Source organism: Brienomyrus brachyistius, chromosome 6, assembly GCF_023856365.1.
Source record: "Brienomyrus brachyistius isolate T26 chromosome 6, BBRACH_0.4, whole genome shotgun sequence".
In the NCBI taxonomy this organism is placed as follows: Eukaryota; Metazoa; Chordata; class Actinopteri; order Osteoglossiformes; family Mormyridae; genus Brienomyrus; species Brienomyrus brachyistius.
This window is the reverse complement of record NC_064538.1, coordinates 1,539,714-1,560,302: the sequence shown is the minus strand read 5'-3', so window position 1 is coordinate 1,560,302 and position 20,589 is coordinate 1,539,714. Positions and strand designations below refer to the sequence as shown.

At 43.8% G+C, this 20,589-nt stretch overlaps 3 protein-coding genes across 9 annotated transcripts in view; 1 reads left to right on the top strand and 2 right to left on the bottom strand.

Annotated features, from left to right (window-relative positions):
- Positions 1 to 2,949, bottom strand: part of camta1a (calmodulin binding transcription activator 1a) — a 285,485-nt gene extending 282,536 nt beyond the window's left edge. For 2 of the 3 annotated variants that reach the window (XM_049016579.1, XM_049016577.1), the window contains exon 1: positions 2,801 to 2,912. In XM_049016579.1, the coding sequence (XP_048872536.1) occupies positions 2,801 to 2,825 (25 nt within the window). In that variant the 5' untranslated portion in view covers positions 2,826 to 2,912. Of the gene's footprint in view, positions 1 to 2,800 lie in introns of all 3 variants that reach the window. The other variant, XM_049016578.1, reaches the window with a different exon arrangement.
- Positions 1,586 to 16,150, top strand: dnajc11a (DnaJ (Hsp40) homolog, subfamily C, member 11a). The gene is made up of 17 exons (XM_049016580.1): positions 1,586 to 1,737; positions 7,467 to 7,651; positions 8,481 to 8,610; positions 9,052 to 9,125; positions 9,556 to 9,657; positions 10,241 to 10,369; positions 11,032 to 11,154; positions 11,659 to 11,732; positions 13,017 to 13,206; positions 13,640 to 13,725; positions 13,836 to 13,952; positions 14,056 to 14,211; positions 14,546 to 14,615; positions 14,916 to 14,973; positions 15,221 to 15,363; positions 15,579 to 15,708; positions 15,794 to 16,150. Exons 2-17 carry the CDS (start codon positions 7,580 to 7,582, stop codon positions 15,817 to 15,819), a joined length of 1,680 nt encoding a protein of 559 aa, XP_048872537.1. The 5' UTR covers positions 1,586 to 1,737; positions 7,467 to 7,579; the 3' UTR covers positions 15,820 to 16,150.
- Positions 16,151 to 17,904: 1,754 nt separating this feature from the next.
- thap3 (THAP domain containing, apoptosis associated protein 3) lies at positions 17,905 to 20,551 on the bottom strand. Of its 5 annotated transcripts, XM_049016584.1 has the most exons (5): positions 20,075 to 20,551; positions 19,560 to 19,755; positions 19,324 to 19,482; positions 19,124 to 19,177; positions 17,905 to 19,016 (listed from the first exon to the last, which is right to left on the bottom strand). In XM_049016584.1, the coding sequence occupies exons 1-5, from the start codon at positions 20,146 to 20,148 to the stop codon at positions 18,876 to 18,878; spliced, it is 624 nt and encodes a 207-aa protein (XP_048872541.1). In that variant the 5' UTR covers positions 20,149 to 20,551; the 3' UTR covers positions 17,905 to 18,875. The 5 variants fall into 5 exon arrangements, with proteins under 5 accessions (XP_048872541.1, XP_048872538.1, XP_048872540.1 ...); XM_049016581.1 differs by having other exon boundaries at positions 17,905 to 19,177; XM_049016583.1 differs by having other exon boundaries at positions 17,905 to 19,177; positions 19,324 to 19,410.
- Positions 20,552 to 20,589: the final 38 nt, after the last annotated feature.

Here is a 20,589-nt window from a genome sequence, read left to right as displayed (position 1 = left end):
TCTTCTGCCGAAACATGATAGGTGACACATGCATGCTTTTAACCTAACAAAAATCCCATTGTGCAGGTGAAGAGCACCAGAGTCTAATTCTTCAGGTAGGATTAACAGGTGCTGGTGACAGCCTGCTGCTGGGAAACTGTTTGTTCTAATGTACAACGTTAGCTGCTGGATACAGAATCCCCACTGCACCTCACCAAAACCTTCTCTAAGGTTCTTCAAGTGCTTCAAGGACACAGGGGTCATGGATGAGGAATGGTGGTTTTCACAATCCAGCATTTTATACAAATAAGTAAATGTATACAGCAGCTGACTGTCCAGGGGCTGTTTACCCAGAGATATGTCATTCCACTCTCGAAAGTGGAAGATCACCCTAATGGGTATTCTGTGGATGCTGAATTTTGGGGGTAGCTCCTTAATATGGGACAGGGTAAAAGGCCGTTTCCTAGCTGGTGATGAGTACAGGGGAAGTCACTTTTCTAGTATAATGTATCACCTGCCCCTCCACTACTGATAGAGCTCTAAGGCCAGAAATAACTCCACCCTCCTTGCACTGAGAGGCTCAATTCACTGCTGAACACTACATTAGCCCATCTCTTGTACAGGTGCAAGTCTTTGAGAATCAAGTGCCCCAAGGGAAGAGAAGGGAGGGAGACCAAGTGACCAAACTGTCTGTATGCATGACATTAAAACTGTTATTTAAATAAAGGGCTATGTCTCTTTTAAATTCCAGAAGTAGACATGTTTGTCAGTAGCATATGCTAAGATAATGCTCACTTTTAAAGCTCAACACCGCCCTCCTGTGGAACTTTGATAATAGAACATTTCTAATGATGTTATACTGGCTCACAGTTGTTTCCTTAATTTTTTATCGCTACGTTGTTGCATACACGTTTTACATGTAATAAACGTTACATTACAGTACACGCAATGCCTAATGATAAGCATAAATAGACTGTGATTCAGGTATGTTTATTTTAAATTCACTTTCCGAATAAATCAAATATTAATGCACGAGGGGGATCAAGTCAGCTTAATGACCACAGAATGAGCCATTTTAAATTATGGTTTTTCTCCCCGCTGCTCCATACTTCGGCATCTGTTCTCAACATACATCTACCAACCCCCGATACATTTTTAATTTTACTGTTTTATCATGCTTTGACCACGACCGTGAATTCTGGTTAATTGCAACGAATGACTTTGCCGATGATTTTTACAAGTTAATGTCCTACTTTCGCCACCTGGTGGTCGTCCGCATATCAGATGGAGGAACATATTTAGAATTTCGAATTCCTAGGCGAAAATTGAAAAGGATTGCCTATATCAATCGACGTTTTTAGTGTTCGGTCCTTGCATTCATTTTCTCTAGCATCTTAAAGCGGCCGGAAAAAAACGAGACCACAAGTCCGAAACTGACGACGGTGCATACCCGTAAACCACATTCAATCACATACAAACACAGTGACCCGAATGGTACACTAACCTTGTGGCGTCCATTACACTTTAGTTTACTATTAACATCTCAAAGTGAAAATGCGTCAGATTTTTAAAATGCGCGTTTATTTCACTCTTCGCGGTGAAACCAGCGACTGAAGGCAGGACGCCTCAAATTATCGGAAACCGCTTTATTTACATAAGCCGTTATTTCAAGTCGATATCGCCCGGTAACGTCTTCCTTTTAACAGCATTTTTCAATCGTTTCTATTCTCAACATATGCCATGCAAACGCTGGACAAGGTGAGTGAAATTAACCTCAGTTCAGTTACATCGACTGCCCAGGAGGTCACATTGTCAGCGCTCGCCTATTTCCAAACGTCTCCCGGCTTTGAAATATTCCGTCTATCACGCGTGTTTCTCCTCACCGTAACGTCGCAATTACCCTGAAATTCGCGTCGGTTTTGAAACAGACAATTTCGCGAAGGATGGCGAGAACAAACGCTGAAAACAACGCGCGTCCATGAAGCCGGAGATGTGGAGTACTCGCCGACTCTTAAGCAGTATAAATGTCGCGCTTGGTTTTTATTGTAATTTCACTGCTTACAAGGCACTCTATTGTCCGGTTGTAAAAGGACAACACGAGTCACAGGCGTGGAGGGAGGGGAGAAAATCACGTTTGCAGAGCCGACACTTTAAATCACTCCTCCGGAGACTCTCCGCCGCCTTGTGCCGCTCCGCCGAGCACAAAACCCAGCGTGTGGACATCAAGGTTACTGTACTTTCCTCTTCAAACGCTTTCAATTTCTATTATAGCTACGACTACTGCAGTTGGGAATGGGGGGGAAGCGAAGAGGTCGATCTCTACTTTTTAAATGACGGTGTGACAGCTGCGCGCTGGCGGCATCGCATGAAGTTTAATACATTAAACAGCATGTCGCTACCTAGCGATACTGAAGTGGGCATCCAGGCTACAAAAATATAGCTAGCTGGCTACATGCGGGAGAAGTTCGTGGTCGGCGGAGCCACGCTTACGCCAAGTCCGCTTGCCTGTCAGTTGGTTAGTTAGCGCTCTACGACGAATATCAAACGTTAAAATTGGAAGGATTTTTTATTCGGATCCGCTTGGTAATTCGGTCCCTCTGTTTTTACATGGACATAGCTAGCATCCTAGCGTGCTAGCCCACAACGTTATCGCGCTTGTTAACCGTTTCAGGATTGATATAGGAGCCGTATGACTTTCAAAGGCACCTCGACTTCGGCCGCCCACCCTTCCCAATTTTGTTTTTTAAATGAAGACCTTTACATTATATATAGGTACAAAAAATTTAAATGGCGTAAATGAAATCCGTTATTTCTCTCTTACCTTCCGGCTTGTTTTCGGCAGCCATTTCCCCTCCGCGCGCCACATCCTCCTCCTCTTCGCGACCGGGGGACCACGCGCGTGCACGGCGAGGACAGCCGAGGAGGGGGCGGGACCAACGGAGAAGTCCGACGGATGATCGGCACGCATTGGCCAAGAAGGAATGACTGGCAATCGAGCTATGAAATGCAGTTTCCGTACATGAAATAACATCCCGCCTCCAAAGCCTCCCTCACTCACAATTGGCCAAAGTTTATATTTAGAGACAGCTAAGCGTGATATAAACCAATAAGCGTTGTAGAAAACGTGTCTTGCCCACTCGAAATCAGAGATGCTTAGTGGCTATGATTTTGGGGGAGAATAATTGAAATGGTGGCTCTTTCATGTGGTCTCTGCTATTAATATTTGCCATTACCTTCCATGTAAAAACCAGTGGAAACGCAAATAATAGCATGACAAGTGAAAGTAGGTGTTACGACTACCCCATGATAAATGTTGCTGTCGATTTTAGAAAAACGCCATTGTTATACATGAAACAAATACGTTGAGCAACCACATTGATCTACAACGCATTGTTGTGCGACGCATGTTTCTGTGAGATACTCGTATTCTTTATTCAGTCAGTTGGGATGCCCTTGCATGCATTTGTCTTAGTGAAATCCTGGCTTCTCAATTCTGTTACCTAAACCAATCAGACTGCGTTGAAGCAGCCCGGTAGGGGCAATGTTCTCGCTTGGGCAAGGTACATACCGCGGATGCTATGATGCTGAAAGTGACGTATACCAGATAAAAAAGGAAGAAAATAAAATAAAAAAGACAAACTGTGATTATTAAACGATATTGTGCCTCGTGTATATATGAAATATATGTAACGCTACCCAGATGTAAGAGAGACGTTTGTAATGTTTAGTATTCCCATGCCAGTTTACTGGTTTATAACGGGATGCGTTTTCAACTCTTCACCCGATACTTCTGAGGCGAAGGTTGTGCTGCGTCACCTAATGGGTGTTACACAACTGTGGCGAATGAGTTGACCCACCAACAACATTTCAAAGTGCAATGAATAAACATAATTTTTCACTATTTTTGGTTTTGATGTTAAAGACTACAACATGTTAAATTTAACAAAATGAATCCCGCTTCAGCTTTACGTTTCAAAATTATTATTCTATACTAACTGAAACATCCAAAGATTTTTCGTTTTTGTGCCATTGTAAAATATTGATACAACGGGATTACAGTACGTGCGTAAAAGAGCATACGATTGTTATATAAATGACATGTGTAAACTGATTTTTAAGACTTGCTGGAAGTTTTATAAACAGGAGCACAAGCTGATCTAAATGCTCGTGCACGAGGTCCCGCTGTTCTTTTATGAGCGCTGTCACGCGGCAGTGGTGCTGAAAAGACAGACACGCGGCGCGCGGCAACGGAGCCCCGGCCCAGTTTACATGCCCGACCACTGCGACCAGTTCCTAAGTACGTGGAACAATGGAAAATGATATGTACTGATAGTCCATATATTGTGTACCTGATGGCATAATAATGTTTGCTAATAGTTCAAATAAATAGCATAACCTTCGCAAAGAGTCATGACATGTATACATAGCTACATGTAAACAAAAGTAAAAGTTCTGGTACGGTAAAGAATGTTTTATTATCGTTTCCAACATAACATTTTTTATGTATTATTAGGTGTGTTTGTATGTCTAAGTGTTGTTTTGCTCTGTGTTATTTATGGCTCCTAATTGCAAGACAAATTCCTCTTCGGGGTAATAAAGGTTTCTTTCTTTATTACATTAGATTACGTGTACATTTCGGATATTTCAGTTCCTTAAAAATGGATGACAACTTGCATGGCAGCGTCCGCTAAAATCCACACAGCAGCTCATGGTTCCCACGGTCAGTACAAAGACGCATAGTCACCTTGAACATGCAGGGACACAGTAACATGACAAGAGTTTCTCAATTCAGTTTAAGACCCAGAAACTATTGTCTGAAAGTGTTTGTAACAAAATGATATTTAACCCACGTTAATAACTCAAGTTTCAAGTTTTGTTTCATAGGCAAGCATACGCTGTACGTGTGTAGTGAAATTCAGTCGTAAAGTGAATAGGCCCATACTTTTTGAAGTTAAACTATAGAGCAAAAGTGGGGAGCTACTTCCACGATATTATATTATCCGAAAACATTTACAAAATATATATTGCAAAAGGACCAACTAAAGGAAGCAGTTCGGAAATAAACGTGCTGCATTTCTGTAAGACACGTGGCCAGTTATTCCATATGTATATATATAGATATTATTTAAAATTTTCACTTAATACTTTCTAACGTTTTCATGCGTAACCATAGTCTGTCTACCCCAGTTAATCGCCAATTTTAAATCTGAAACTTAAAAGAAGCAAATATTAAGTCGATCTGACCAACATTTTCCTTGTTATTTAGATCTGGTTCACATTATCGTGACATTTCTTTATATTTTTAAATTTCAGACGAAATAATTGAATTCAACATACCAAAGACGTGTATAACATGAAAAGATGCAAACGCTCCTTTTAAAAAGAGCTTTAGCCTACATCTGCCAGGAAAGAAAATGAATTTCAGTCTGAACAGCTCACTGTCCTTGCGAGGTCTCAAAAATGCATTAAAACTTTTACAGTTTAACCACAAGATACTAATACTCCCTGTACTGTTTAACTGAGAACAGTTAAATGTTTTCGGTTTCTTAAATTCAGACATATATACATAGCAAGGTCAACCAAATTAACTTTTGATGTACCGTAAAATAAAAATTACCAAGCAATTTACCACCAATTGACCTCCTAGGTATATAGCTCAAGGATACTTTGATCGGCACAGAGTAAATTCTGAAATGGCCGTTTACGTCTCTGTTGAGAGAAACTTCCAAGCTGGGAAAATCATGACAGCTCATGACTGCAGTGCAGCTTCGAGAAAACACAGTGAAAGGCTAAGACGAAGCTGTACGTAAAATGGTTTCAAATACAAGTTTACATATATTTTCACATTACATTAGCCAGTGCAATTAGCTCTTATTATGTTCTAAGTAGTAGTTAAAACAAGAGTTGCAAGTTGAAAAGGCAGACCATTCAGCACACCCTTAGGAAAATAATACTGACTGGGCAAATTTTAAAGCGCCACACTACACATTTAGACATCCAGAAAAATAATTGAGGATTTAATTGTAGTTAAGTCAATTCTGATTGAAAATGGTTTCACGATAGGGTCCTGTACAAGTTAAACTGGTATTAACAAGGCGGCTGAACGGAGAACTGTCTATATTTTAAGGACATTTTATAAAGTATATGGAAAACGTATCCACAAATTCTGCATAAGTTTCTATATAGTTATAAGTTCGGGTTTATGGTGCTGTCGTAATATCCATTTCCAGTAACCGATTAATCGACTATCGCACACTAAGGGTAACTTGCAATATGCGACTTCAGACTAAGGCACCAAACTGGAATACATGCAGAAGGAAGCCTGTGGGTCTGAGGCTGTCAATCTTCCAATTAAATGGGCCTACTTTATAAATGCCATATGTTACCGTATTGTTTCGCAACTCTTAATTATTATGTGAAGCTAGGCTGGTGGAAGAGTGGAATCCAAAATCATCACTGTTGGCTAATTGCAATAAATATTTCAAGCAATTTCTGTTTCTGCTAGGAACGTGCTTGACTGTCAGAAACAACAGTTCATGTTTTCAAACACTTTCGTGCTGTTTCTGTGTCACGCGGAGTCTCACTAAATAGGCCCAAGTTATTCTTACGAAGAAAACTAAGGCAATTAAGTTAGTGCAATTTTCGGTAAAACCTAACACTTTCAATCACAAATAAACCATCCGAATACGGATCCCTGAATGTGGACAGATCCCTCTTCATGTAGTAAATCGATCAATTCATTCATCTGGGTACACATAAAAGCTTGTATGTGATTCACAGTCTGCAATATAACTAGATATAATAACCCACTGATAAGGACATCTACTTCCGGAGCATCACAAAACTAGAGAATGGATGTAAGATTCATACATCATAAGCCTAAAGTAAGTCATTGGTTTATTATTACTGCGACGATTGCAAAGCGATATATATATATATTTAAATATATAAATATTCTACATTTGTTTGACATAAGGTTAAATAGAATATTTTCTCATTAATTTCAAACAATGAAAAGCTGTCGCATATAGTATAAAATTGTTATTAATACTTAAAAAGTCAAAAATGAGGATATCCTTAACAGCTTACTTCGAGAATATTGAAATGAATAAATTAATTTTTGCAGCCATGGAAATAAAAGCGAAGAAATTCCTGTCGAAATAACACTTAGCATGCACCTAATATTGGGCAAGGGAAGTGACTGCAAACCAAGACTGATGTTTCATGTGAATTTAAATAAATAAAAAATGAAACCTATGTGTTTGATGCGGCTATTGACAACATATTACATGTTTTTTCATTTTACCAGAGTGTAAAAACCTGTAAAATCGTCGACAGACAGTAGTAGTTCACTGCTTGTAGCTAGGCCTAGTATATGTTCGTGGATTTGAGGCACAAACAAATTAAGTACTTTCAAATAAAAGCAATTGAAGTGTCTTGAGAATCTTCAACCACTTCTACAGTATATATTGATGCTCTTGTCGCAGAACTAGAAGGAAAAGAGACATCCTACCCAGCAGGTGGCGCTAGCAGTTACAAAAGGCGCCAGTCATTACAATGCTGCACAGAAACCTGTGAGGCGGGACTAAAGGTTGGAAACATGGCGGCTGCCTTGGAAGAAGATGAAGTGGATAACGATGATTACTACTCTTTACTCAACGTTAGGCGTGAGGTTAGTGACCCGAAACCACGTGACATCGGCAGATATAGAATTAGTATGATGCGATTTCTTTGTCCGTCTCAGAAAATATTTCTTTAGAAAATGCCTCCGCCGAATGAACGGGTGACCCTTGCTTAACATTGATTTTACGTTGAAGGGTTTTTTTTAACTCTCCTACTAAGAGGTAACTTTGACACACCTCGCTGTATTTTAACGTAACTGTCACGTCTGCTTTTAGCGAGGAGTGCATGTAAATAATTCCATATGATAGTATAAGACATTTGTTTCGTTGGTCATGGATATCCCTGCTGATGCTCAGTTCCCACCGGCGCGATGTGACGGCTGCTCGCTGTCTGCTGACACGCGCATTATCATACATATACACCACAGTGGACAAAAGTCAAGCTAGCTAGCTGTCAATAGCTTTTTATTTTGGGCTATGGGAGGACAGACTTACAGTATGTCAACTCCGTTCATTGATTCTCAGTTTGTTCGCTAGTTGCCTAAAACGACCCGCTGATTGAGACCCTATGCTGAAACTAATAATCTGTAAGCAACCTGGGAAGAAATCTTCTAGTCACATTCTTGGTATTTTCCTAACTGTAACGATATTTAATTTTCAGAAGGAATTTGTCTGAAAAGTTCTTATTCAAACTTCTTAGAAATGTCTTTTATTTGACTGAGTTTTATTTCGCATCTGCCAGTACTGTTGGTGTCACAATGATTCTGTCCTCTTCAAGCATTTTGATCACACTTTTGAATTTGAAATTTGTCACATTTGATTTCTCTTTACACTTTTGCTTATGCACCTGTGCTCTTGTCTTCGCGATTGTGAGCTCAGGCGACGCAGGACGAGCTGAAGGCTTCCTATCGACGGCTTTGCATGCTGTACCACCCTGATAAGCACAGGGACCCAGAGCTGAAACAGCAGGCAGAGCAGCTTTTCAACCTTGTGCACCAGGCCTATGAAGGTGGGATGTGTCCTTAATCCTGTAACCCCTACATCTGAGATTATGAGTCTTCTGGATGTTCATTCTGTGTGGTATGACAGGCTGACCTTGTAGGTAACATAAAAAAGTATTTCCTGTAAGTGAGCTGGTCCTGACTGGTCAGTTTGTTCAGCACTGGCATCGAGTGCCAGAGAACGCAAGAAAGATGCGAAGAAAAGAAACTCAGTTGTGATGTTATTTTCCCATCTGTTACAGTAATTAGTGCTCGTTTTCGTTCATGTGAATAGACCATGTGTTGCTTTGAACTCATACTCCATTCTTGCGCAACTGTTTCACCTGCCGTCCTCCTATTTTCTCTTTAAGTGTATATGAGAGTTACAGCACAGGCTGCCATCAAAGACAGTGGCTTCCCGCTTTGGCATATGCTCTAAACTTTCTCTTCTTGGCTCCCTGTCACTGCAGTTCTGAGCGATCCTCAGTCCAGGGCCATTTACGACATCTATGGCAAGAGGGGGCTGGAAGTTGAAGGATGGGAAGTGAGTTTTATGTCTGCGAGATTCTTTGACATCAGAGCTTCATGTTAAGTAGACATCAACCTGCTGTATTCCTCATGTTAAAGGAAAGATAAAACACTATATACACACCTCACACAGATGTTGGATTTTCAAATAGATTGTGGGCCTGTTTAATTAATCATTGACCTGCATATTTAGTAGTAAATATAGTGGTAGAAAGAGAGAGAGAGACTTTATTTATCCAGAAGGAAAGTTAGGTTACGTGTCTAATCCCTTTTCTGATAGTTCATTGGTCATTTATGTGTTTCCCAAATCATTCAGTAAATGTCAGATGTAATGGTGACAGAGCTGTTGAAAATGCGTGCCAAGGCTTAGAGAGACACAAACAGGTATGTCCTGTTGACCAGAAGTTTCTGGAATAGTTCATGGTTAAGGCCTCCTGGGTTTCCAGGTGGTGGAGCGACGGAGGACCCCCGCTGAGATCCGGGAGGAGTACGAGCGCCTGCAGAGGGAGAGGGATGAGAGGAGGCTGCAGCAGAGGACCAACCCCAAGGTTAGGCATCGGGAGTCTGTGTTGCCATGGTGACGCCAGAGCGACACTACCGCCTTTACTGCAGTCGTCCGTGTTTTTTTCCCACTTCCACCTGCAGTTAAGGCCAAATCATACTTCAGTTTTCACTTGCAACAGCTTACAGTGGGCAGTGGTGGTTTAATGATTAGGGAAGTGCACTTGTAATTGAAAGATTGCTGGTTCGAATCCCCGATCACTGAGGTACCCTGAGCAAGGTACCGCCCCCAAGCACTGCTCCCTGGACGCTGAATTAGCCGCCCCCTGCTATGTCACATTGTCACATATGGGTTAAATGCAGAGGACACCGTTTGTTGTTGTACTGTGGTGTGTCACCAGCGTTGCGTCAGATTACTGGAAATACCTAATCAATTATCCTGCACATGCATGATCAATGCGCATATTTTCCGCTAGATATAAAAATCTTGGCTACACATGCTCTGACCGCAGTTGTCCGCAGCCAACCCCCGATAATGAAATTAATGTCACGTCCCCTCCTCCTCCTCCTCAACCACAAGTGCAAAGCGGAGTATGAATTGGCCTTTACTGTCACTCCTATCTCACTCAGGGGGTGATTAGCGTAGGTGTGGATGCCACAGATCTCTTCGATCGATATGAAGAAGACTACGAAGACGTGCCTGGGGGGGGATTCCCACGCATTGAGATCAACAAGATGCACATATCGCAGTCTATAGAGGTAGGGGCAATCTTATTGTCACACACATTGTGACGAGTGCATTGTGATGTCAGGCATTCGGAATGTAGGCTGTCCCTCCTGAGAAATATTTAGGATGGATGTTACTAGTTCCTTGGTTTTACACAAAACATCCCGTAAAAAATTCTTTTTGCCAAAGCACTAGATGACCCACCATGCAATATGTATTTGACCATTGTGGAGGTGTTGGATGCGACGATGAGGATGTCCGAAGCTGCAGTTTATTTGCACACAGACGCACATGTGTTACTAATTAGCGTGCCACTAATGTTACAGTGTTACAACTTGTTTACAACAAAGTGAATACTGTTGTCTATTTTAGCAGTATTATATTAAACATTACATTCACTGTCTCATGGACACAAGGAGAGCCCCTGAATGTGTCAGTCCATTCAGAATACAGGAGATGTACACATAGAAATTTCTATCTCCTATTGGATAATGAATGTGATAGATGGCTATAGGCCATTACTAATTGGCTGTTAGGTCATTTTGTGATTTGTAATTTTAAAAAAATATAAAGTCGGGGATGGTTTCTGCATGATGAGTGTGGTCTGTAGGGGGCGCCCTAACCTTTGTAGTATGGACAGTAGGCAGCAGTATACGGTGTGGTCCTGAACGCTTGTGCCTTTGTCTCATTTCAGGCTCCTCTGACTTCTAGTAACACGGCCATCCTGTCCGGCTCCCTCTCCACGCAGAACGGCAATGGAGGGGGGAACATCAGCTTAGTTCTGCGGCGGGTTACCTCTGCCAGGGGCTGGGGAGAGGTCAGACGCCATACCCTGCCGTGCATGTGGGCCTGGCCGGGCGGGCAGTGGGCTGGGACAGTGTATCTCAGTAGAGTGTAGCACCAGGCAGGACCACGTGGGTGGGTGGGGGCTCTGTCTTCCTGGTTACATGTGCACTGTCTTCCCGGTTACATTTTTTGCAGAAAGAAAGAGCACAGGTTGACTGGAAATTCATAGTGCAGGAAAAGAACATATAATAATCATCATCGAGAAATACGTTAGACTGTAAAACTGAGGCGACGACTTGTCAACTTTATTCTTTTCTGTTTTTTTTTATTTTTGTTTATGTCGCAGATCCAAAGACTAAATGTCCAGGCTTTTCCAGTTTAGGAGAATTAAGGGCCTAGGCAGAAGGGAAGCAAAGGGTTACAACTTTTGATTGTGCTTTGGATAGATGGGGACTATCTGGCCCCCACAGAGCTGCCCACAAGAGGGCGTGCTTCCATTCCCGGTGTCATGTGGGTCTGTCGCTGGTCTCTGCAGGTGGAGTTTGGTGCAGGGGACACACACGGGCCCCTATTTGGACTAAAGATTTTCCGTAATCTGACGCAACGCTGGTGAGTGCTTCCTGGTGCATAATTTAACAATGGGGGGTTCATCTGGTTCTGCTTTGCCTGCAAGTTTTTAAACCCCCCCCCCCCCGATAGTATGGGGTGGACATCCTTCATGGGGCAAGGTCATTTCAGCTATTCCTTGTTTCCCTTTAGTTTGTACTCGGCCCAATAAACATACCTGGACCCGAGCACCTGACCCAGCACACATGTAGTCCCCCTCCTTGGTGGCCCACCTGCCCAGCCAGCTAGGATCATTGGTGTTTCCCCCCCCCCCCCCCCCCCACTGCTTCTGCTACATCAGTCTCTCCTCCCATCCTCGATGAAACGCCCTTTTTCCTCCCATGAGTAACGTGACTGTCCTCACGCCGCCCCCATCAGGTCAAATGCTGCATTACATTTCAACTGAGAGCTACTCGAAGTCAGAATTCCAACTTAGGAAGTCGGAGGAACCTCTACAGCTCTGACTTTGGCATTTAAGATGGCTGCACCTTTCACAAACAGACGTGAAAGCTGTATATTATACTGTTTATTAGCACTTATACATTTTTTGTGTCTGATTAAATATGTCGTACACGCAGTACTATCCATCTGCTATCTGTGGACTTGTGGCTATGGTGTTTGTATGCACAAAATACTGTGTAATGCCTTGTGGTTAACTGGTACTGCTAAGAACTGTCAGTGTGCGGTGTGGCTCGGTTCTTGGTGGCATGGAAAAGCACCATTGGTGTTTGGGGAGCTTTGCCACCAACGTTGTTCCAGACACAGCTGATGTTCCTTATCAGAGAGCTGGCTACCATCTAGCAGGAGTGTGCGTTGCCATGGCGTTCCCACAGCATAGCTCAGGCAACGGGAATCTCAGAACTGCAGGCTGGATCTTCCATTGAGAAATACAGAGATACAGTAAATAAGCAACATCAGTGTCGATGGAGGTGTCGTTTTTGTAATATGATGATATGTGTGTGTGTGAGGAGGTTGTAGATAACAATAAAGTATGTTATCTTATCTTGTATACTGCACTATAAACTATATTGATCCCAGGGGGAACTCATTGGAGGACAGTATTTAGCAGTGTTTCCCAACCCGGTCCTCAGGGACCCATAGACGGTCCACGTTTTTGCTCCCTGATAAGGACCCGGAAGTGAACTGGCTGCAGGTCCTCATGCAGGACCGGATTGGGAAACACTGGTATATTATACTTCGTTAAGGATCTGCAGTACTTTCCTGCTTCACTTTATGCTTTGTGTGCCTCCCCCCACCCCCACCCCATTAATCTGTGCTCCTCGACAGCTTCATGACGGCGCAGTGCGGGATGCAGTTCTCGTCCCGTGGCGTGCGGCCGGCCATGAACACTGTGCTGGCCCGGCACCTGGACAAGAATACCATGGGTTACCTGCAGTGGAGATGGGGTACCCAGTCTTCCATGAACACCAGCATCGTGAGGGACACGAAGAGCAGCCACTTCACATTCGCCCTGCAGGTTAGCGCCTGGGGGGACCGACACTCCACCCCATACCCAATAAACTGTACCCAACCTGCAACGAACCGGCAGGGGATTAATCGCAGCTTGAGGCCTGCTTGAAGTGTTCACAGTCCATTAAGCTGTGGTGATTCTTCAGAAGTGAAACTCGGGTTTAACAAGCCCTGCTTGTTCTCGTTAAAACACCACAGAAATTAAATTAATGAGGCATACCCCGAGGAGTCTGCAATGCCTGTCAAAACACCGGTTCACAGTTACCTGCTATCCAGCGCCGCTGATGTTAACAGGTTTTATAGAGCCATAGCTACGTCATTGGTGACATCATGTGTAGGTGAATCCAAGGAGACCTTATTGACTGGGGAAAGCTTGTGAGTGTGGCTGGTCATCTCTGAGTGCCTGGCTCCATCCACTCTGCCCTGAATTCTGTTCACAGCTGGGCATTCCTCATTCCTTCGTGATGATGAGCTACCAGTACAAATTCCAGGATGAAGACCAGACCAAGATCAAGGGCTCTGTGAAGTAGGTTATCCCGTATCTCTTTGCACCCATGCCACCCTGTTGATTATATGCAGATGCATTTGACTGAAATGCGAAGTCGTCGTTTGTGTGCTCCTACCCTTATTTTGCAGGTCAGGGTTTTTTGGCACAGTGGTAGAGTATGGGGCGGAGCGGAAGATCAGTCGGCACAGTGTGCTGGGGGCTACAGTCAGTATCGGTGTACCTCAAGGAGTCTCCCTCAAAATCAAGTATGTTGGCATCAGCATGTGCACAGTTCTTAGCAGGGCAACTAGTATTGTATCATAGTTATTTATGTTGCTCTATATGTTTTTTTTAATATGTTCTATACAGGCTGAACAGGGCAAGCCAGACATACTTTTTCCCGATTCACCTGACAGACCAGATCCTACCCAGTGCGATCTTCTACGCTACAGCCGGACCACTGGTGTTCTACTTGGCCATCCAGAGGCTTGTCATCAAGCCCTATTTGCGAGCCCAGAAGGAACAGTAAGATCAGTCCCTAGACCAGTACTTCATGCCACATTAATTCACTCCATCCTACAGGGCTCTCAATAAAATTTATTGATAGAAGGAAAAAGAGGTTTCACCACCCCCACTGGCTGTGATTGGCTGTTGACATCAGTCAGTGAAAACCAATAGAAATCAGCCAGGGGGAACAGGGCTTTGTGGTCTATGGATAATCCTCTCCACCTTGGGTTTTGAAGTCTCGGCTATCGCAGCAGTGCAGCTAGGGAATAGCCTAGCCACTGATGATGATCAAGGTCAAAGTTCTGCTAAACAACTTGACCCCTGACAGGCAGTTCCTCTTCTTTGCACGCAGAGACCTGGAGAAGCAGCAAGAGACCTTGTCCTCTGGCATTGCCCGGAAAAAGCAGGAAGCAGAGGCTGCCGTACGTAACCGGAGATGACCAACACTTTTGAAATGACCACTTGAGACTGTGGCTGAGAAAATGGCTCAAACCCAGCAATCTTAATAATGTAACTATGTGAGAAAGTTCACGTGTCAGATATAATACTGACCTTCCGACCCTTGATCGGCCCTTGATCGACCCTTGATCGACTGGGGGTACCCTGCAGAACCCCCCACCCATGTATTCCAGCAGCAGCATAGTAGTGGAGCCCCAGTGGGTTAGCGGATGTGTTTTTGGGAGAACAGAAAAAATAGGCAGACTTTGTCCCTCGTTTTGCAGGTTTTACTAATGCAAGAGTCAGTACGGCGGATCATCGAGGCTGAGGAGTCCAGGATGGGTGAGTAAGCATTAGCAAGTTGTCTGTCTAAAGCAGCGTTACTCAGTCTTGTCCTTGAGGACAAGATGCATACATCAGACGATCACGTTTTTGCCACATATCGGGGAGCAAAAGTGTGGACTGTCTGGCAGGGAGCAAAAATGTGGACCATCTGTATGTCCCAAAGACCGGGTTGGGAAACTCTGGTCTGATCGATGGTGAGATAGATCACGCTGGAAGTGGTAATTTGTTTTCTCTCTCTCATAAGGCCTTATCATCCTTAATGCCTGGTATGGAAAGTTTGTGACTGACAATAGTAGAAAGCATGAGAGAGCGAAGGTCATCGACGTGACCGTCCCCCTGCAATGTCTGGTGAAGGACTCCAAACTCATTCTCACTGAGGCCACAAAGGTGGGCATATCGGAAATGGGCCTAAATAATGCCACACGTTGGCCATCGGGATTTGGTCATCATGATCATTGTTGAGATCTGTGTTGGTTTGAATAATCTCAGTGTAATGTGGTAGTGATGGGAGATAAATAGACATTGACCTGCCTCTCTTTTTTTGGTCAGTGAAGCACTGTATCCCCCTCCCCCATGCTGACTAACATGTGGTGACTCCTCAGTCGGGCCTGCCTGGCTTCTACGACCCCTGTGTTGGGGAGGAGAAGAGTCTGAAGGTGTTGTACCAGTTCCGGGGAGTGATGCATCAAGTCCTGTCCGGTGACATGGAGGCACTCAGGATACCAAAACAATGTGAGCACCTCCCTTATAATGTCTAAAATCTCTTCTGCTCAGTTTTGCAATCAACAAATTCTTGTTCCTTGCCTCACCCCCGTAGCGCACCGGATCGATGCAGACACCTAGACCGTCTACTGGGATGGATAGAGAATGACAGATCAAAGACAGGCAGGGATCCTCGTTTGAGACCTGGAAGCCCCTTTTGCCTTGACAAAGTCGCCTATGTGTGTCCCTCCCCCGCTGTGGTTTTTAACTTGAAATATGAAATCAGTGTGCCCTGTGGGTGCCCAACCCTGTCGACTCCCTGGCACATGGCAGTGCGTACCCTACATTCGGTCAGCTGTCTGAGCCTGCTGTGAGGGCTCACCGTTACACTTGACCCCTAGGTTGCTGCCATGTCAACTCAAACAATGTATGGGAACCTTTCTGTGCTGATTAAACGATTGACTAAATAATACTGGAAGTGTGGAACCTCCTGTGTGTCCACTGACCCCCCACCCCCCCACCGCCAAATGCCGCACTACTGAGATCTGCCTGCTAGTCCTGTGCCCTAAACTCACGGACGAGAACCATCTTCAGTACTATGATGCATGTGTACTCTATACATACTTCTTTCAGATTTGGGGTTATACCTAATCTCACTAGAACTTGTTCAGTGCGAGACGGTGGGTACAGCGGTATGTGCCCTATTGCCATATGATTAAGGCTGTTCTATTCTAGTCCCTCTCAGTTGCATAATGAGTCCTATCAGTTGGTGAGCTAGGAGACTGTCTATACTCAAAGCAGCTCACTTTAAGAGTTGGTGTGGGGGAGCATTTCTGTTATAAATGGTGCCAGTTTGACAGTGGCGTTCAGTTGCTTCAGCTAGCTGGGATGTTTTGCAGTCTCTTAGTTCAGCTGTATTTTGTTTCTGTAAAAGAACCCCAACTTTCCATTGTCGGTTTAGGTTAACGGGTAGCGAAAGGTCACTATCTGTATAATTAGTGATTACAATCAACCTGTCTGCTTTTCCTGAAAATATAAGGGAGCATTTCAACTTTAGGAAGTTATACACTTGGCGTTTCTTCTACTCCATGCCTCTTTTTTTCTCTTCTGAACTAAAACGGTCATGAATGTTTCTTGAATGACTGTGTTTCAAAATTCTGGTGTTTGGGGACAGGTATTTTCAATCTGGTCAACTGAGAAAGCGATTCGTTTTTAAGATGATGATGTGTTTTTGGATGGGTGTAGATTCATGAGACTCTTTTCAAACAGTAGACCTGTGATAAACCTCAGAGTCACATTAGGAGCTGTTCCCCTTAGCAACTGAGGTCAGGCACTGCCAAGCTTGAGGTCACCTGTCACCTGGAGCCTAGTGCCACCAGCCCTGATGGTAGCTTCCGGGAACACAGCTGCTCTGCTTAACGTGTTCCTGTATTTTTAGCATCAGAATCATATAAAAGCAGGTGTGTGTGTGAACTTTCCACCTTTGACTTGTCAAGGGGACTTTCATTACTAAGAAAAAGTCATTGTTTAAAAATGAATAGATTACCCGCTGTCAGTATTGCGCCTCCATGGGCTTCAAGAATAGTGGAGAAACAGACCGAATATAAAATGGGGGGGGTGGTCGAATGTTGTTTCAGAAAAAAAGATGTCACGCAAATGTCTTCATCCTGCTTTCTCTCAAATGATTAAATATGAGACAGTTGAAAGAACGCTGCCAGAAAATGTGCTTGACATTGACGCTCCCATTGCAGTGTGTGGAATAAAACTTGGTTTGATGAATTTCTTTTTATAAACTTTCTCAACATGATGACGAACTTCAGCAAGTCGCATACAGACACCTTCGCCTGAAAATGTGGAATTAGATGTCTTTTTACCACGGATATATTTATTTGCTGCCCTGGTTTATGTAAGCCACTTTTCAAACCAATGTTACGTTTCTATCCCTCTGTCCCTATTGTGAAAGTATGAAGATGAAGCATTTTATGCAATTAAGTTCAAATATATTAAAACGTGAACGTTCTGAGGGGCAACTAGTGGTAAGGTGACGCAGGCACAAATCTGTGATGCGAAGGTTGTCCCAAAACGTCTAGCTGCTGTACCCTTAAATAAACTGTCCACTGGGGGAAGACATTTTGCTTTGAATAAAAGCATTAACTAAGCAACTAATTATGTTCCAGTTTTCTTGTATGACTAAAGTGTTAGATTTGACAAAGACGACAACACAAATTTTGTCCTTTAAAAGATGAAATGTCATCATGGCCTTTTTTAAATGACAAAAGCTGATATACGGACATATAGACAAGGTCTATGGAATATCATCACATACACATTTTGTAAAATATACTTCAATTATAAATGACTGATGTCTCTTGTTTCTCAACTGAAATGTGTGACTGAAACAGACTGTTACCAAATCTTTCTTCACCCATTACAGTTTCAACCTTGTAAAAAAATCTTTTTTCTGCTTCAATGGTCACTGGAATGGAAAATATCACACTAATGTTGAGTAAATCCAGAATCTGGGTGAATGTGTAATGCAAATACGGTAAAAGATGAGATAATCCTACATACCAACTTCATACTACTAAGCTTCTGAACCAATGTTAGTCTAAGCTAACGTCATCTCTTCGTCATGATGTTGAATGCTTGTGCTCTCCCTCTCCTACATTTCATAAGCAGGACATCCTGATTTTCATCTGTCCCTGGGTCAACAAGGAAGGGGTTTTCGTTTCACTTTTTTAACCAATCACAGTCTTCACTGCATCACTGATGACATCACTGCATTGGTCCATTTTCCCCTCATTTTCAGACTAGAGACATAAAGCCACCCAGCTATCAGCCTAGGGGCAGCATGTGGCTCAGCAAGCGAAGCCTCTGTGCTTGTGATTGAAAGGCTGCTGATTGAAGGCCTGTTATTATTGTTGTTATCGTGAAGAAATAAAAAACACACCCTTACATTGCCTCGTAGAGCCTTTGCAGGTAAGCATATTCTAATGTTATTTTTACCTGTGACATGTCCTTTAACAAAAGGCATACACAATAAAACAGGTGCACCTTGCCACTTAACAGAAAACACTGGTTTTAATTAATGCGGTGATGTCATACGATGAAGACTGTGATTGGTTAAAGAAGGGAAACGCAAGCCCCTCCCTTGTTGACCCAAGGACACATCAAACTGGGCAAACTCAGGATGCACCTCATAAGCATACCAAGCAAACTGAAATCAACGTACACCAGAGCCACAGTCTTCCTCCACTTGCCGATTCCGGAGTCCACTGTCCCGTGTGGCCGCTGACAGGCCGGGCGCCCGTCTCTGACCACGCAAGCTCACCAGCTCCCTGCGAACGGCACGCAGCTGCAGCCTCATCATCTGGATCACTTGACACTTGACCTTTAACCTCCTGCACAGACAGACAATGGCGTCGAGGGAGCGGAAGAGGCGAACCTTGGCTGCACAGGGGCCGGCGAGAGCATAGCTGTGCTCCGTGGCCCTGAGATCCTGGGACACAAGCAGACAGAGGATGCATTCAAAGCCAGGATATGCGAGTCATGTACATACTTTGGCTATATTAAGAGTACAGAAAAAGCAGGCAAATAGCTTTATTTATAAGGATAAAATAGTTACACAGTGTCTTAGATACCCACCTGAAGATCACAGTTCAGCTGTCTTGATTCAGCACCTGTGGCCTCGTCAGTAGATAAAGGCTCAGGTTGTCTCGCGTTCACGTCTTCCTGTCGCGATTCCAATAACTTCAGTGGGATCTGAGACTTCTCAGTGCTCAGCCTTTTCTGAGATTTCATTCTCTGGGGGGGGGGTTAACATTTCATTACCTTATCTCCCTCCTCCCCTACACATTTTTAGTCATTAGGATGACACTGACCTTAGGGCTGGGGGGCGAGAAGGAGAACAGTGTGGGCACGGCATTCCACAGGAGGTTCCTGCGATTGCCCAAGCCACTGAAGCAGTCCGGTGTGAAATGGTGCGAGCAGATGACCATGTGCTTTTTGGGCTGAAAGTCCCGTCGCCCTATGTTGTCCAGCCACTCCTTCAGCACAGAAGGCTTACTTAGGGGAAATCTGTGTGGCCATAGAGTTTAATGTCTCTAAATGGATGCAATATGTAAACGCGTGGATTTCGTGCATTCAAGGACTGCATTCCAAGAGACAGAGTAATTCACGTCCTTAGAGATGGACCAGAGAAACAGTGTAAACAGCGTAAATGGTGGTACGGCGTATTCTGTGCAGATACGTGAGGGATTTACCAGCAATTAATGCATGAAAATGCAGCGGTAGGTGCCGCTAAAAAGACTTAATAATTGCATATGGCCTGTATACCTAATTATACACTTAAAGTGAGGACTGAAGGAAGCCGGTCTTATTCTAAAGCGTCTGGTACCTGTGGAAGGTTAAGTCCGGATTCCTTCTACTGTACCTGCTCCTGCAGTTATATGCGGAGCAGCTCTTCGGCATCCCGCCTCCCGCTGCTGTTTCTCTGCCCCGAACAAAGATGGCGACTCGTTTTACCGCCCCTCAGTGTTTCAAAAAAAGTGTGTTATGGAAAAAAAAACCAAGAAAGCGCGTTGGGTCTATTTTAGGCAACGCAGTGCCTGCTCCACTTTCACGATACAAATAGCAGACTGTCGCAATTAATTTAGCAGTAAATAAATGAGCATGTTTTAAGGAGTCTCACCCTGACTCAAACAATAAAATGGCAAACAAATTCGTGGATTTATGTGGTTTCGCTCCTCGTTTTGAAAGGACGCACTTTGCATTTCCCGTGCCTCTGTAACATCTGCTGGCGCATAAATTAATTCGAAAGTCCTTCGGTGCACCTATCTGTGCTTCCGAACTGACGCTCATCGCTCTGTTATCATCTGCTATTCCTTTCTAGGCTGGTAGGTGGCGCCATGC

What these genes read in the sequence shown, in the direction of transcription:
- dnajc11a (XM_049016580.1), top strand. Translation starts at nt 7,580, where the DNA reads ATGGCGGCTGCCTTGGAAGAAGATGAAGTGGATAACGATGATTACTAC. An exon ending in AGCAGGAAGCAGAGGCTGCC is followed by an intron (nt 14,616 to 14,915) that starts GTACGTAACCGG and finishes CTCGTTTTGCAG; the next exon opens with GTTTTACTAATGCAAGAGTC. An exon ending in TTCTCACTGAGGCCACAAAG is followed by an intron (nt 15,364 to 15,578) that starts GTGGGCATATCG and finishes GTGACTCCTCAG; the next exon opens with TCGGGCCTGCCTGGCTTCTA.
- thap3 (XM_049016581.1), bottom strand. Translation starts at nt 20,148, where the DNA reads ATGCCGAAGAGCTGCTCCGCATATAACTGCAGGAGCAGGTACAGTAGA. An exon ending in CCGGACTTAACCTTCCACAG is followed by an intron (nt 19,756 to 20,074) that starts GTACCAGACGCT and finishes ATGGCCACACAG; the next exon opens with ATTTCCCCTAAGTAAGCCTT. An exon ending in AGCTGAACTGTGATCTTCAG is followed by an intron (nt 19,178 to 19,323) that starts GTGGGTATCTAA and finishes CTTGTGTCCCAG; the next exon opens with GATCTCAGGGCCACGGAGCA.